The sequence below is a fragment of the Rana temporaria genome, chromosome 5 (genome assembly GCF_905171775.1).
Source record: "Rana temporaria chromosome 5, aRanTem1.1, whole genome shotgun sequence".
Classification (NCBI taxonomy): Eukaryota; Metazoa; Chordata; class Amphibia; order Anura; family Ranidae; genus Rana; species Rana temporaria.
Window position 1 is genome coordinate 137,700,475 of NC_053493.1, and position 17,087 is coordinate 137,717,561.

General features: G+C 47.1%; 1 protein-coding gene across 4 annotated transcripts in view; it reads left to right on the forward strand.

Annotated features, from left to right (window-relative positions):
- The window catches only part of TPK1 (thiamin pyrophosphokinase 1), a 689,236-nt gene that overhangs the window by 48,335 nt on the left and 623,814 nt on the right, over positions 1 to 17,087 (forward strand). For all 4 annotated transcript variants that reach the window (XM_040353163.1, XM_040353161.1, XM_040353162.1 and 1 more), the window contains one exon: positions 190 to 252. In XM_040353163.1, the coding sequence (XP_040209097.1) occupies positions 210 to 252 (43 nt within the window). In that variant the 5' untranslated portion in view covers positions 190 to 209. The remainder of the gene's footprint in view (positions 1 to 189; positions 253 to 17,087) is intronic.

A 17,087-nucleotide genomic window follows, 5' to 3' on the forward strand; every position in this document is an offset into this window, starting at 1 on the left:
ATAGCTGCAACCAGAATGTCACAAAGTTATCATAGAGCAAAGGCTTCAGTATGAGATTCCTTTTATTATTCCACACATCCTGGACAAGCTATAATTAAGTGACATAACCTATTTAAAGCTATGTTGTGATAAAGAAAAACTAATGGTTTGTAATTAAAACACATTATTTATACATGTATCTATCTCCAGGTGAAATTAATACACTAAGAATGGAAAGAGAGTTTACCCCCCTTAAGTGTCTCCAACCATCAGGTAAGAATTTCTTTCTGCTAAGCCAATGTGTAATGTAGAACCTTAGCAATCGGTTGCATTTCATTTGCATTTGCATTTCATTTTCTAGTTCTGCTATCTTTGAGAGCTTATCGTTTTAGTGGTTACATTTAAATTGATTTAGAATATCTATCGTTTTTCCAGTGTAATTATGACTGATGCAATTAGTCTCTGCATGTTACGTATTCTGCTTTCCCATATGAAAGGGACCAATAAGCTGGTTTATGTCAAAGGTATTTTAATAGGATTCATGGCCAAGGTTAGGTTCATATCTATGCAGGTTGCAGTTGATGCATTTTTCCGGTGTGTTTTGTGGTGCATTTTTGATGCGTTGTGCATTTTTTAGCTTTTTTTTATTAGCTAATGGGAAAATATGACCGTTCTATTCATGGAGTGCAACTTTCACGCAACTTTACACTCTGACACTCAAGTCGCATCAGTAGTGCAGGAATCTTTGTGTGTCCAATGTCGCATGTTAGGGTTAGGGCTTAGGGTTAGAGATAGTGGTAATTGTTAGGGTTAGAATTGGCCGTAATCATTCGGGTTAGAGTGAGCAGTAATGGTTGGGGCCCTTTCACACGGGCTGTCTGATCAGGTCCACCTGTCAATTTTTCATGTGGACCTGATTGGACACTCCATTGACCCCTATGGGGCAGCGGATGTCAGCGGTGACATGTCAGCTGACACCCGCTGCTATGCGATCCTGTCTGCCAAATCCAGACAGATGGTGGTCATATTTTCCATCCGTCTGGCGAAACGGATAGGCGGAACGTTTTCATCCAATCTCCCCATAGAGGAAAGCGGGATAGTGAGTGGAAACAGACTTGTCGTCCGCCTGCTTAGCAGGGATCAGCAAATCGATCTGCCTGTGTGAAAGGAGCCTTAGGGTTAGCGTTACCCGTAACCGCTGCGGTTAAAGTTAGCAGTAGTCGTTGGGGTTAGAGTTAGCGGTATTCATTAGAGTTAGAGTTGGCAGTAATTGTTTGGGTTAGCGTTCCAACCTTGACAATTACCACTAGCCCTAACAATTACCTCTAACTCAAACCCTAGAGCTTAAAGGAAATTTTTTTTTTGGCTAAAATGACTGTTAAAAGGGTATAGAGACATAATAGTTAACTGATTCCTTTTTAAAAATGATTAAAAATAGATACAAATCAATCATATAATGTGCCTGCAGTTTAGTTCTTGTTTTTAAACTAGTTTCATGTTTCTGTGAAGTACAGAGATACACAGAACAAAAACAAACAAACACAGGGCAGTATTTGTTTTTAAAATGAATCTGATTGGTTCTGAGGAGTTTTCGACACACAGTAATCACACCTTCTTGATCATGGACCACAGTGAGAAGCTCGCATGAGTTTTTTCATAAGAAGCCAGACAAGCAGGAAGTGTGGAGATCAGAGAAGGATTACAGTTACTTCAAAGCAAAAACGAACAATGAGGACATGAAAACAGGACTGCAGTAAGGTAAAGGAAGCTATTTAGCTAAAACATTTTTTTCCTTTAGTGACCCTTTAACCCTAACATGCGACTTTGGACACACAAATGTTCTTGCACTACTTTTGATGTAACTTTGATGGGACTTGAGTGCCAGAGTGTAGAGTTGCGCTGAAGTCGCATCATAGTCACTGTCTATGAACAGAACTGTTAGCATTACCTGCTGGTCAAAACAGCTTGGTCTCAGCATAGGAGAGAAGATGCGGATGGATCCAGCAGAATGGTAGGTAATCCGATCAGATATAAAAGAAACAACAGAAAACACGATCTCAGTGTAGACAGACTGTATTTTATTCCAGGGGGAAAAAAGTTCACTATACAGCAAAAATCCTGAACTGGACAATAGGCACAGGGAAATCCACTGGAGGACTACCGTCTGGTATAGCGAATGAGATAAAAATCATAAAAAAGCATGGCATGTAGCCGTGGTGTACAGCTGCAAACAGCAATGGAAAGGACGCGGGTGACGTCGCAAAGCTCCTCCCACTTGAGCACGTTATGTCCGATTGGACTTTGTCAGCGTTAGGTGGGGCCAAGGCGTCACCCGACTTCTAGATATACAGACGCGGTAACCATGGTGTGAGTCCCAAACATTTGCACAGGCCATGACATGGAAGCCTGAGTGAGAGGAAACTCGGCCATAACAGGAAGCCTAAGTAAGAGGAGACTGGGCACACCAGCCATAGCGTGACAACACCCATGGAAACTCGGCACACCAGCCATAAGGTGACAACACCCATGGATACACCGCGCCGACTTTTAACAGTATTAAATACACTCCCAATGAGGAGTATACACGGCCATTATATTAAAAATCATAAACTTACACCCGCGGTCTTTCCTATGTACACTAATACATCATAGATGTATATGACAACTATAAAACAATAATCTAAAAGTTCATATGTATAATGCATCACATTTTAACACACTGAGAAGAGATCATAAGGAAATGGCAAAAAGAGCATTGAATCAAACAGAAGAAATACATAATAATAAAATATCAAAGACCATATATACCGTATTTATCGGCGTATAACACGCACCGGCGTATAACGCACACCCTCATTTTAAGAGGGAAGTTTCAGGAAAAAAACTTTCAACAGCCCCTTTTATATTCCAAAGCCCCCCTGCACATTACACAGACCAAAGCCCCCCCCCCCCCCCCTGCACATTACACATAGATCTCAGCACATTACACATAGATCTCATCACATTACACATAGATCTCATCACATTACACATAGATCTCATCACATTACACATAGATCTCACCACATTACACATAGATCTCATCACATTACTCGTAGATCTCATCACATTACACATAGATCGCAGCACATTACACATAGATCGCAGCACATTACACATAGATCGCAGCACATTACACATAGATCGCAGCACATTACACATAGATCCCAGCACATTACACATAGATCGCAGCACATTACACATACACTACACAGCATTGTCTCCCTGCACAGTACAGCTCATTTACATTACACAGCCCCCTTGCACTCCCAGGAGACTGCCAACATATTGTAAAGTTTAAAAATAAAGCACTGCCAGTCCCTTCTACATACCGTAGCCTGTGTTCAAGCACTGACAGTTCCTTCTCATTCATACTGTGTTCCCCGGCTGGTCACATGATCGCTCTCCTCTCATGTGACCGCTCTCCTCCTCCAATCTGAAGCTACACTCGGAGGGGGAGGAGGAGCAAGAAGAGGAGAGAAGGGACGAGCGATTTTTAAGTACGCTGGCGTCCCAGGACCAGGAGAGGTAGGATGGCCGGCACGACACCCCCGCCCAATACCCGCTCCCCCCCATTGGTAAAAAAATGACATCGGTGTATAACGCGCACCCCCGATTTCCCCCTGATTTTAGGGGGGAAAAAGTGTGCGTTATACGCCGATAAATACGGTAATCATTTATTGGAGATGAAGCAGTTGAGATCAAACAACGTTCAACCCCCTCGGCACCAAAACTTGGCTCTCATGGATCCAAAATGACTCACACTGGCTGAGTTGGCGGATGAAGTTCCCCCCTCTCCAGTGTGGCTGGACCCTCTCTAGACCCCAAAACTTCAAACACCTTGGATCCTTATTATGAAAATATCGGAAGTGTTTAGATACATTATGGGTCCTTGGTCCTTTAATAATGTTGTTAACATGCTCTCCAATGCGCACATGGAGAGGTCTAGATGTCCTCCCAATGTACTGTAATCCGCAGTCACACTGGAGAACATACACAACCCCTACAAGTGATGACAAGTGATGAGGCTTTTGATAGGATAAGTGTTCCCTGTGGTATTGGCTACAAATTCCTTCCGTTTTTTAACGGTTTGTCTGCATTTCTTGCATGGTGGACACCTCCCACATGCATAGAAACCAGTTAGGAGTGGGAAAAACCCCCCACTTTTACCACAGGGGGGGGCTATGACATCCCTCAGTGTAGGTGCCCTACGGTAGATGAATCTGGGGCGTGGTGGTAAGATAGTACCCAACACCTGATCCTTCTGTAAGATGTTTCATCATTTATTTTTTCAATTTTTTTATGTTGAACATTGTAATCTAGAATGATCCGAAGTTGAGTACTGTCTGTTTTTGGTGGTGACCTAGGACACTGACCGGCTACCAAAGGTGCACGATTCATATCCCCAACCTTTTTGATTTCGCTAGCAATCTCATCCTTATTATATCCCTTTTGCAGGAAACGTTGCGCAAGGATGTCTGATTGTGCAAACAAATCTGACCCCAGGGTACAGTTACGTTGCAGGCGAATAAACTGGCCCCTGGGGATATTGCACAACCAAGATTTGTGATGGCAGCTGTCTAGGGGTATAAAAACGTTTCTGTCAGACTGTTTAAAGAAATTCCTGGTTTTGTAGCCAGAACCAGCTCTAAAAATCTCAAACGACAAACTGGAGGCATCGGAGCTCCAAGTTAGCCTGATGTATTTGTCATTGGCCCCACCCACCGCTGACTAAGTCCAATCGGACGTAACGTGCGTACGGGGGAGGAGCTTTGTGACGTCACCCGCGTCCTTTCCATTGCTGTTTGCAGCTGTACACCACGGCTACATGCCATGCTTTTTTATGATTTTAATCTCATTCGCTATACCAGACGGTAGTCCTCCAGTGGATTTCCCTGTGCCTATTGTCCAGTCCAGGATTTTTACTGTATAGTGAACTTTTTTTACCCTTGGAATAAAATACAAACAGTCTACACTGAGATCGTGTTTTCTGTTGTTTCTTTTATATCTGATCGGATTACCTACCATTCTGCTGGATCCATCCGCATCTTCTCTCCAATGCTGAGACCAAGCTGTTTTGACCAGTTGGTAATGCTAATAGCCCATCCCATCTGATCGGATTACTTACCACTTTGCTGGATCCATCCGTGTCTTCTCTCCTATGGTGAGACCAAGCTGTTTTGACCAGTTGTTAACGCAAATGGTCCATCCCATCTGGTAAGGAAGCATTTCTCTTGTTGGTGGCGGTTACATCACTTTCATTTGTAGAGTTTTCGCTGTATCACTGGGTGTCATCTTTAGTAACTTTTATATGGACTTTTATTGCACTGCACTTACATATTTTTTTCATTTGCTACATTTGAGGTCGTGATTACCCTTTATTTTGTGTTCAGCTTGCAATATTTTTAGTTTAACTGTATTATTTGTGCACTGATTATGCATTTATTATTTGATGCACACCTCAGATTTGATATGTCAACTCCTCATCGCCTGTTTTAACCACTAAAAGCCTGCAACACTGTGTCCTGAAAGTATAACTAAAGGCAAAGCTTTCTTTTTTTTTTTTTTTTGTTCTTATTAATAATGGTATAATCGATTTGCTTGGTGGTGAGGAGTTGGAACCACTGTCATATTTGTATTGCTGTTTTTGTCCCTATTAGGGAGGGAGGTTCACTCTTGCTAATTGTCCTGATCTTCAATGTCTCCGGAAATAAAAGTGAGGGTAAACCCAAAAATTTTAGTTGCCACCAGAAAAGGAATGGAGTGGAAACTTCCCTGTAGGAACACTTGTTCTGGTGATGAATGTTTAATTCTAGGCTAACACAGGCAGCAGTCTCTACTGGCCTCTGAAGGCTATTGCAGTGTAGATTGCTTTTCAGAGGGTGGTAGACGAGCAGGTTCTAGGAATTCAGAGAGAAGATACTGTTGCCTCCTAAAAGCCTGCAATATTGCGCTGCAGCTGTGAGCCAAGCATTTACGGCACGGTCTTATTGACTTAAAGGATAAGTTCACTTAATAAATGCACATTTATAGGTAAAAAAAAAAGGGCATTTTATAATTTTTTTTTAGTAGGAGCCTGTTGACAGCACCAGCAGATCGGTGTATCTGTGTCAGTGTATCTGTTTACCCATACATCCCGTACGGGTTACCGATACTCCCTGACAGGAGAACTTAATGAAATACCACAGCAGCGTGGTAGTTCATTGAGAACTACAAGCTGACAGCCGCTAAAGATGATGGGACTTGTAGCTCATTCAGACACACAGAGCTGTTTTCAAACCGTGACAGCTAGTATGGGGAACTTCTCCCCCATACTGCTGTCGCAGGGATGGGTGCAGCGGGCTGCAGCACTGGGAACATGTTGCATGTCCCACCCTAAAACTGGGGTGAGCATGCAACCTGTTCCCAAAGGTGCATTTATCCTTTTAAATGGGTGAGTTTGACAGGCAGTGCTACCTCCTAAACTTGGCAAGCCAAGGTAAATTTGCCACGGGCACAGAATATGCACCACCCCGCCCAGCTGCCTTGTAAGGCTTTTAGGGGGGCTGTAAAAATACGGCTGAACCGATCAATTTTACAAAAAAAAGAGTTCAGACGCTGGAGATTTCCACGTTTCAGACGCTAAACGCGGTACCCGCATTTAGCCTTTTTTTTTCGTTTATAGGCATTTTTCGTTCGCCCATTTAAAAAAAGAAAAAGCAAACGCGTCAAAACGCAGCTACACGCGGCAAAACAAACGTTTTAAACGTGGGTTACCATCTGTCAAGTTTAATCATTTAGGAGCAGTTGTAAAAACGTCATGTGTACATGGAGCCTTAAGCTTAACGCCAGGGCCAGCAAATATTGGCTAAATAAGGCCCCTTTCACACTGGGGCGGGAGCCGTCGGAATTGCCGCGGGATTCGGCCGCTAGCGGTGCGGTATTAACCCCCTCTAGCGGCCGATAAAGGGTTAATACTGCCCACAATGCGCCTCTGCAGAGGCGCATTGCAGGCGGTATTACCACGGTTTCCCATTGTTTTAAATGGGAAGGAGGGGTGAAGGAGCGGTATACATACCGCTCCAAAGATGCTGCTAGCAGGAGATTTTTTTTCTCTCCTGCCAGCGCATCGCTGTATGTAGTGGGAGGACCTGCTGGGTCCCTCCCACGGCTCTGCTCTCTGCATAGACTATATATAGCACAGTGATGATATCACTATTATGTGTAGATGGTAATAAGTGTTTAAAAAGGTATTTGCTACACACAAAGTGAATTTATATCCTTTATGGCCATGGAGAAATATACACTGCTCAAATAAAATTAAAGGAACACTTTTGAATCAAAACTCCTGGGATATTGATCTGGTCAGATAAGTAGCAGAGGGGGAGGGGTGTATACAGAAGGGGTTGTTGATCAGTTTTAGCTGCTTTGCTGTTAATTGAAATTAATAACAGGTGCACTAGATGGGCAACACTGAGACGACCTCCAAAACAGGAATGTTTTTTCAGGTGGAGGTGTCTGACATTTTTTTTCCTACTCATCTTTTCTGACTGTTTTTAATTAGTTTTGCATTTGGCTAGATGCAGTGTCACTACTGGTAGCACGAGGCAATACTTGGACCCTATAAAGGTTGCACAGGCAGTCCAACTCCTCCAGGATGGCACATCAATACGTGTCATTGCCAGAAGGTTTGCTGTTTCTCCCAGCACAGTCTCGAGAGCATGGAAGAGATTCCAGAAGACAGGCAGTTACTCTAGGAGAGCTGGACAAAGCCGTAGAATGTCCTTAACCCATCAGTAGGACCGGTATCTGCTGATGGAGGAACAGAATGAGCACTGCCAGATCCCTACAAAATGACCTCCAGCAGGCCACTGGTGTGAATGTCTCTGACCAAACAATCAGAAACAGACTTCATGGGGGTGGCCATGCATCCTCTAGCCTGCTCTGTGCTCACTGCCGGACACTGTGGAGCTCGATTGGCATTTTCCATTGAACACCAGAATTGGCAGGTCCGCCACTGGTGTCCCATGCTTTTCACAGATAAGAGCAGGTTCACCCATAGCATATGTGACAGACGCAAAAGGGTCTGGAGAAGCCGCGGAGAACTTTATGCTGCCTGTAACATCGTTCAGCATGACCGATTTGGTGGTGGGTCAGTGATGGTCTGGGGAGGCATATCCATGGAGGGACACACAGACCTCTACAAGCTACACAATGGCACCCTGACTGCCATTGGGTATCGGGATGGAAACCTTGGACCCATTGTCAGACCCTACCTACGCTGGTGCAGTGGGTCCTGGGTTTGTCCTGGTGCACGACAATGCCTGGCCTCATGTGGCGAAAGCATTCAGCCAGTTCCTGGAGGATGAAGAACTTGATACCATTGAATGGCCCCCACGCTCATCTGACCTAAATCCAAAAGAACACCTCTGGGACATTATGTTTCGGTCCATCCGGTGCCGTCAGGTTGCACCTCAGTCTGTTCAGGAGCTCAGTGATGCTCTGGTCCAGATCTGGGAGAAAATTCCCCAGGGCACCATCCGTTCGCCTCCTTAGGAGCATGCCATGATGTCAGGCATGCATACAAGCACTTGGGAGCTATACAAACTACTGAGGACCATTTGAGTTGTTAGAATGAAATTTCAGCAAAATGGACTAGCTTGCTGCATAATTTTTTTCACTTTGATTTTCGGGGTGTCTTTGAATTCAGCCCTCTGTAGGTGGATAATTTTTATTTCCATCAAATGATGTGCCATCCTTTCATTCCTAACACATTACCCAGTCCGTATCAGTATAGACAGCCCTCAAAATTTCCACTCGCCTACTAGCATTTGGCGAGTGGATTTAAGCTGGGGGCGAATGATGACTGTAAGGTTGATGGTGTTCCTCTGAACCCGGGTTGGACTCTTGGGTGTGTGGGAGAACCTTTGATGCGCATTGGATAATTAAAAGCCACTCTGTATTATGGTGGATTTCAACTAACACTGGTTTATTTGTCACACAGCATATTTATGCATTCATCATTAGGAAACCCCCCCCCCCCCCCCCTGCGGTGCAACCAATTACAGCAGGACACAATGTTTACACAATACAATAGCATGTTAGGTTTCAAACAACATGTATACTATTTTGCCTGCAGGTAATTCTATTGTCTTCAGTAATGATACACTAGCTTCAGATAATCAGGTATTTCCTGATAACAAACACATTCTTGTTATGTTTATGGTGCTAACTGCAGGCTAAAATCTTATCAATCTAAGTTAAATGCCATCTACACATTCTTCTGCGGTCTTCTCTATGTAGGCATACAAATAAATTATTTCAAATTTATTCTAGTTAAAAACATAAAGGGGTACTCTTTCAGAACCTTACAATGACAGGGCTGCATGACCAATCTCCCTCCAATCTGTGCCTACACTTAGAGTCCCGATGAGATTGGCGGCCGAAGAGGAAAGGTGCATGCTCGGGAAAAGTAGTCTGGTGAGCCGCGCACAGGCAGAGCAGTACACAGGTGCTCTCCTTACAATTCTCATTAAGCCATGGGACCTAACAGTATGACCTCTCTGAGCCTGCCCCCCTCCCCCGGGCCCGACCAATGTAGCTGGAGAGCAGAAAGTAATGAGTGAGGTGGAGGATTGCAAAAATTACCACTCCGGTGCAGCGCTCACTGAAAGTTGCCCTGACATGAGAGCGGCAGCCTTCTAGTTTGTGCAGTTTTCTTCTCCTTGTGCTCTATGTAAGTGTCCAACAGTTTAGCCTGAGCACTGTGAACAGACTGGTCTCAATGTGTGCTGTGCGCTGTGCTATGGTGTCAATGGCTGTGCAGTTGTGTGGATCTCAGTGCTGGATTGTGCTCCCTCCTGCTGTGCTGCAGCTCCTCTCTTCTCTGCCAGCCTGAATAAAAGGGGGAAGTGGGGACATGCAAACGTGGAGCCGCACACACAGGCTCCTGATGATGAGATGAATGGGAGAGAGAGAGAGAGAGAGGATGGATGGGAGTTGCAGAGGAGACAGCAAGATAATGGGGAAGAGACCCAGTTATAGTGCCCTGTCCCTCTGGTCTGCCCCCAGTGCCCTGTCCCTCTGGTCTGCCACCAGTGCCCTGTCCCTCTGGTCTGCCACCAGTGCCCTGTCCCTCTGGTCTGCCACCAGTGCCCTGTCCCTCTGGTCTGCCACCAGTGCCCTGTCCCTCTGGTCTGCCACCAGTGCCCTGTCCCTCTGGTCTGCCACCAGTGCCCTGTCCCATTTTTTAAAGTTGTTGTTGGTAATATTTAATTTCTCTTATAGTCCATGGACGGACACAGCTCCTTAAATCTTGACAAGTGGGTTATGTTCCCTGTTTACAGGAGAGGACTAGGCAGAAGCATGTTAAAAAGTTAAATACATGTTACATTAACAGAGTTGAACAGCCCCGCCCAGGGGGCGGTCCCTCCAGACATAACCCTCCTCACTGCAGCTTGCAGCCTCAGTTTCGTTCTGCCTAGCAAAGGAGAAGGACGTATGGCTCCCTTTGGGCCCAGCGCCCTGAGGAGAAATTTTATTTTATTTTACTTTTTCTTGAAGAATCTTCTTTCAACTGTCGGCTGAGAGACAGGCTGGATAATATAGATCCTTGTAGTCTACTCAGTCCGACCAGAAAGCGTGGGCACACCTTTGCAAAGAGGCTTGGTCTGCCACGCCATACCCCATGACTCCTGGGGTGGCCGGTGAGCTTTGCTCCGAGGTCCACATATGACTGAGCTGTGGTGTTGTCTCACTCACAGTGGACCGGGCCGACAGCTACCTCCATTTCGGTTGTAGTTCTGTCAGGAATGCGTCAGCGAGTCCTCGCTTGGACGGGTAAGTACAGTCCCTCCTGCTTCGGTGGGTTGGTACGGCTGGGCATTCCTGGGGTTCGGGGGTCCCTTCCCCTTACTTCCCTGCTCCTTTCCCTTGCTAACATTGCCGCTGTCAGGGGGGAGGGGGCCTTCCTCAGGGGACTGTGTTATCTGGCCTGTGTTTTTTCTTTTTTGTATTGGGCTTTCCTGTGAGGTAAAAAGCCCTGTGATGAGCACAGATGTTTATGATTATACTTCAGCAGACGCTGACTGATTGGTGACACCTGTAATGGTTTTGCTTTTAATGCTGTATCTGTGTCTTATCCTTAAATAAAACAGCCCTAGGAGGCTTTTCCTGTTTAAACACAGGTCCCTGCAAAAGTTACCTCACGGTTCTTTTCCTCTCGCAGGCAGCGCTGTGCAGTCTCCTCCTGAGGGAGTCCCCTGGTTACCCCTGGTCAGCGCAGCAAGTGGGTGAGAGGCCCTGAATAGGGCTCTAGGAGCTTTTGTCTATTTGTATGGACAGGTGTGCATATTATAATACACACTATATGTAAATATTGGAGTCAGTATCTGGGTCCTTCCCCACATGCTGGTGGTGGCAGCAGGTGTTAGCACCTGGGATTCCCACAGAGTTTTTATTGTTAGTCCTGGACACAGTTTGTGCCAGGGTGGGGTGGACTGCGGGCAGGTGGTAAAAGAGTGCCCCCTTCCCCCGCTATCCCCTGGGGAATGCTCTGTTATGAAGCCATGGACCAGGTACATAGTTAAAAAAAAAAAAAACAGAATAAGGCATTTATGGGTGCGCTTTTTACTGCTGCAAGGGACTCTCCTAAGCTGCATAGTGCAGCTGGGTTTCCGCTGAGTGCTCGGTCTTTTTTGGATCACACAAATCAGACCGCTGTGTAGGTTTTTCCCTTCTGTGCCCTTCTTTGATAATTTCTGAGATGCGGAATGAGAAAAGCCGCTGAGGGCTTTTGTAGTCCCTCACCGCCGGGCGGGAACCCCCGCTTGTATGGATCTGACTGATGGAAGATCCAAAGTACTGACCCGTTCCATGTTTACCATGCTGGGGTCTGGCTTGCGGCCTATTGTGACCACTACACTGGGGTCTCAGACGGCGCTGGCGCCATTTTTTGGGAGGTTTATCAATTACATTGAAAACTCCCGTTGGCGCCCATTTTGTCGTAGCCGCGCTATGGCGCAGCTTACATTGTGCCGGCCATTTTCCTGTGGCCGCGTTCTGAACGCTCGGTGGCCATCTTGGACTAGTCCTGACCCCTAGTGCTGTATACAACTCGCAGAGTGAGCATTTTGCACCAGACAGTGGAGGAGCACCGACTCTCTCCTGAGGTTATTAGGCTAGCGGACCAGCTGGTCCAGGGCCTCATATAGGTCTGTGATGCTTCATTGAATGCTGCGTCCTTGTTTTCCAGGGCGTCTGTTTCAGAATGGTTTTATGCACACGGTGGTGTAGTGCTTAACTCCATTACTTGGCAGCAAGAGAGTCATTGGTTCGTATCCTGACACTGACGTCAATCTGCCTGGAGCTTGCATTGTCGCTCCCTGTGTCTGCGTGGGTTTCCTCCCGGTACTCCGGTTTCCTCCAAAGGCATGTGTGCATACACCTACATAATATACATACACACTATGTGTGTGTATTATTTAGGGGCAACCCTCCCAGGCCGTCAAAGGCCCAGCTGGGGGTCTAATCCGTCCCTGGGTGCAAAAGCCAATCACGCCGGCACCCAAATCCTGCCAATGTAATTAGCCTTCCCTCCCTGTCTCTAGGTGGGAGGGGTGGCTTGCAGGTTCACAATTCGGTGAAACCTCCCTGCTCTCCGACCAGTGGGTCTGCGAGGTGGTCTCTTCGGAGTACTAGATAGGGTTTCCTCCTATCCACAGAACAAAGTTCTTTCCTTGTGTCTTCCTCTCCCGGCCTGTCGGTCTGCCTTGGGCAGTGTGGGATTTGCTAAGCTTCGGGGTAATTTTTACCTTTTCTGCAGGACGAGAGTTTTGCGGTTTTCTATGGGCCTCAGGCCTTAAATACCTTTGTGAATGTCGGGTAGTTCGCATGGAATCCATTTGTTCGGTGGTAGTTGCGCTCCATCCGGGGGATGTCCTAACGTCCTCGGACATCAGGGACGCATACATGCATGTCCCGTTTTGCGCATGTCAGTGTTTTTTTTTTTTTTTTTTTTTTTTTTTTTTTTCCATAAAGAATTTTATTGACATTTTTTTTCATATGACATACATTGGATCGGCTCCATGAGCCCAAACAAAAAAAAAGAGTCGTACAGGTAGATTTCAGCAAAACATAGATGCAATATAACTGAACAAGTTTGCACAATAACTAGGTTCCTGGGTGCAATGATTTGTTTGGGTGGGCATATCTTAGAAGGGTTGAGACAGAGAGAAAGAAAGAGGAAGAGAAGGGGAGAGGGAGATAGAAGGAGGGAGGAGAGAGCAGGGAGGGAGAGAGAGAGAAAGAAAAAAAAAAAAAAAAAAAAAGGAAAAAAAAAAAAAAAAAAAAAAAAAAGGGGGGGGACGTTAAGGAGAGGAGAGTGGTAGGTGGAGAGGGAGGGAGGGAGGGGATGCTTGGGTAGGGAGGAAATGAGGGGGGATGAGGCTTAATGAGGAGAGGGGGTACAAAAGTCACCAACTACCCTCTCCAGCATCCAGTGGTCAGAATGCTACTGTGCGTCAGGCCAGTAGTGTGAGGCTGAATCTGCGTCCAGGTTCAAGGGCAGTAATACCACAAAGTGATACTAATCTGCAGTATTAAGGAGATCTTTGTATGATTGAGAGTTTTTAAAGGTTGTCCATGCATTCCATATAGCAGTGAATTTAGAGATATTATCTGAGGCCGTGTAGATCAGTTCCTCCATCTCAGCGACACGGTTTATTCGAGATGCCCATTCAGCCATGGAGGGTGGGGATGTTGATCGCCAATGTACTGGTATGCACATCCTAGCAGCATTAATCATGTGCATTGCCACCGACTTGAAGTACCCCCCCTTGGAGATTTTAGAGAAATGTAAAAGGTATTGTGCTGGGCAAAATTCCAGAGGGAGTGAAGACACCATTTTTGTCACGTCATGTACTTTGTGCCAGAAGGGTTGGAGCGTTGGGCACTCCCACCAGATGTGAAGAAATGTGCCGCGTTCCTTGCCGCATCGCCAGCATTGGTCAGAGACCGACGGGGAGAACTTATGGAGCAGGTCTGGGGTTCTATACCAGCGGGTTTTCAACTTGTACCCATTTTCCTGGATAGAGACGTTCAAGGATCCTTTGTGAATGTACAAGTGTATACGGTCCCAGTTCTCCTCGTCTATCTCTGAGCCCAAGGCAGAGTTCCAGTATGAGCGTTCTGAGCTTAAGAGTGTGGAGGACTCCCCAAATAAAGAGGTGTAAAGCATGGATATGACATGATTTTGGGGTGTCGAGCGAGAATGTCAGTGTTTTTTTCTGTGCTTCGTGATGAGAGAAGGGTCTCTGTCAGCCTGTGGCCCTCCCTTTTTGATCTGGCGTCGGCACCATGGGTTTTCAGCTAGGAGCTTGCACTTATCCTAACTTTGTTGGGACACCGAGGCTTTGCCTCATTGGCTACTTGGACGACTTTCTTCTGAGAGCAGCTCCTGTCTCCGACCTAGTGGATCGGTTATTCCCATTCAGACCCTCCGAAGATTCGGGTGGGTGTTAAACGTTTAGGCCAGAAGGTGTAGCTCAGTGGCAGCAGACCTGCCCTCCATGTGTGCGACCCAGGGTTCAAATCCTGGGCATGCTAGGTTCCGACTCAGCGTTGGAGTATCTAGTGTTGATCCAGACTCCTCGGTGGCAAAGGTCCTTCTTCCCCTGGAGAAAATGCAGACTCTTCAGTCTGCGGTGAAGGTATTGGCATCACGCAATCGGTCTTCTCTCCGGGCGCCTGCTGGTTTGGGGCCTGTGGGTAGCCTCCTTCAAGGCAGTACTGTATGCCCAGTTCCACACCTTGGTTTTCCAGTTGTCCATTAGATTCCTGTGCTCCACCTAGTCAGAGTCTCTCTGAATGGTGACAGAGATCCCCGACTCTTCGGTCCGGGAAGTTGTTTCTTCCTTCCAGTGGTCGGTGTTTACGACGGATGCCAGCTCACGGGTTGGGAACCTGGGGGGTTTACAAAACTGGGGGGTCCAGTCGGCTCTGAGTCGCTGGACTTGGGTGGACCTACGGCCACACTTCCCTGAATGTGTCTGGTCTCGGTAGCTACCCAGGGTCGGGCCTGGCTAGTGTCTGGTGGAGAGACCGCCTCGGAATACCAGGTGTTGTCTACTGTTCATTGTCCTACTATTTTAGGCGATCAGGCTATGCTTCTCCTTGTGGTCGACCGATCTGGTTTCAGCCGGACAACGCCACGGCTTCGGTCTACCATCAGGTATGCCGGCAGGTGGACTACTGGAGTCGCCCGATGCTGGACCAGGGCGACTGGTCTTTGTGCTTGGGGTGTTTCGGCTCCCTTGCAGGAGGTGAGCCTCACATGGCATGGATCTCCTGGGCGCTCGTCTCCGCCGCAAGGGTGTCAAAGTTAGTGGCCAGGTCTAGTGATCTGGTACAGACGCATCAGTCGTGCTGGTTGCCCTGTGGGGTCTGTATTGGTGATTTTTTGCCGTTCCTCCATGGTAGTTGCTTCCTCGGCCCCTCCACAGAGTGGAGGCTGAGGAGATCCCAATGATTCTGATCGCTCCAGATTGACCTTGGCGTCCTTGGTACGCTGATATCGGGCGCCTGGTAGCGGAGGTACCCTGGCGGTTGCCAGGGCAGGAGGTTTCTCTGTCTCAAGGTCCCATACTTCCTCCTGTTGTACAGTCAATGACTTGCTCAACATGTTTATTGGAAGCCAGACTTCAGGTGACCGGGGTCTGTCTGACTCGGTCATCTCAACAGGGCACCGTAGTCTTCTCCCGCAGGATCTACCGTCACGCCTCTCTTGGTGCGAAGGGATGAAGTGACGTCCACGGACGTACTCGGTGTCCAGGGTCCTGCTGTTTTTTTTTTAAAGCTTGGAGTGGATCTAAAAATTGCTTAAAGCACCGTTTGGGGGCAGATTTCAGCCTTGGCTGTGTTCTTTCAGTGGCCTTTTTGCGGCCCGTTCCCTGGTGGGTCCCCTTTTTTTGTGTGCAGGGGGTTTGTCATATACTTTCCCCTCTTGGCCCATCTCTTCCCCCATGAGTTTTGACTCTGGTGCTCTCGGTTCTTCAGGAACCTTCCTTTTGGAAACATCAGAGAGATTTTCTCTTGACACTATCTCAGAAGGTGGCCCCTTTAGTGGCCTTTACCTCTGTTAGAGGGGTTTCTGAGTTGGCGGTCTTGTCTTGCAAGCCGCCATGCTTGATCCCCCATAAGGATTAGGTGATGGTGCGCCCACGACCTTCCCTTCTTCCGAAGGAGGTTTCGACCTTTCATATTTTAGGCGTGGTACGCGCTTTGCGGGTATACCAGCCTACTACGGCTCCGTTTCGGAGCTTCTGACTCTCTCTTTTGTGTCGGTGTCTGGTTCACAAAAGGGCCTGGCGGTCTCGTCGACCACCATTTCTCGGTGGATCAGGCAGGCCGTCATACAGGCCTATGTTCCTAAGGGGCGTGCCCCCCTTTTCGGTCACGGCACTTTCGACCAGGGCAATTGGTGCTTCCTGTTTTTTTTTTCCCGACATCATGCGTCGGTCTCACAGGTGTGCGAGGCGGCGATTTGCTCGTCCGTTCACGCTTTTTCCAGAATTTACATGGTTGCTGTGAGTGCATCTTATGATGTTTTTTTCAGCCGCTAGATTTTGCCGGCGGCTATTTAAAGTTGCACCTCCTCCATTGAGGAGCTCTGCTTGTTTTGGGGTGAAGTTAAACTTGGTTTTACTGATATATTTCCCACCCCTCGTTTTTTGACACTGCTTGGGGACGTCCCACTTGTCAAGATTTAAGGAGCTGTGTCCGTCCATGGACTATAAGAGAAAATAGGATTTTTTGTACTCACCGTAAAATCCTTTTCTCTGAAGTCCATGGACGGACACAGCTCCCACCCCTCCTTTTTAGGTTTGTACTGCTTGTTACGAACTGAGGCTGCAAGCTGCAGTGAGGAGGGTTATGTCTGGAGGGACCGCCCCCTGGGCGGGGCTGTTCAACTCTGTTAATGTAACATGTATTTAACTTTTTAACATGCTTCTGCCTAGTCCTCTCCTGTAAACAGGGAACATAACCCACTTGTCAAGATTTAAGGAGCTGTGTCCGTCCATGGACTTCAGAGA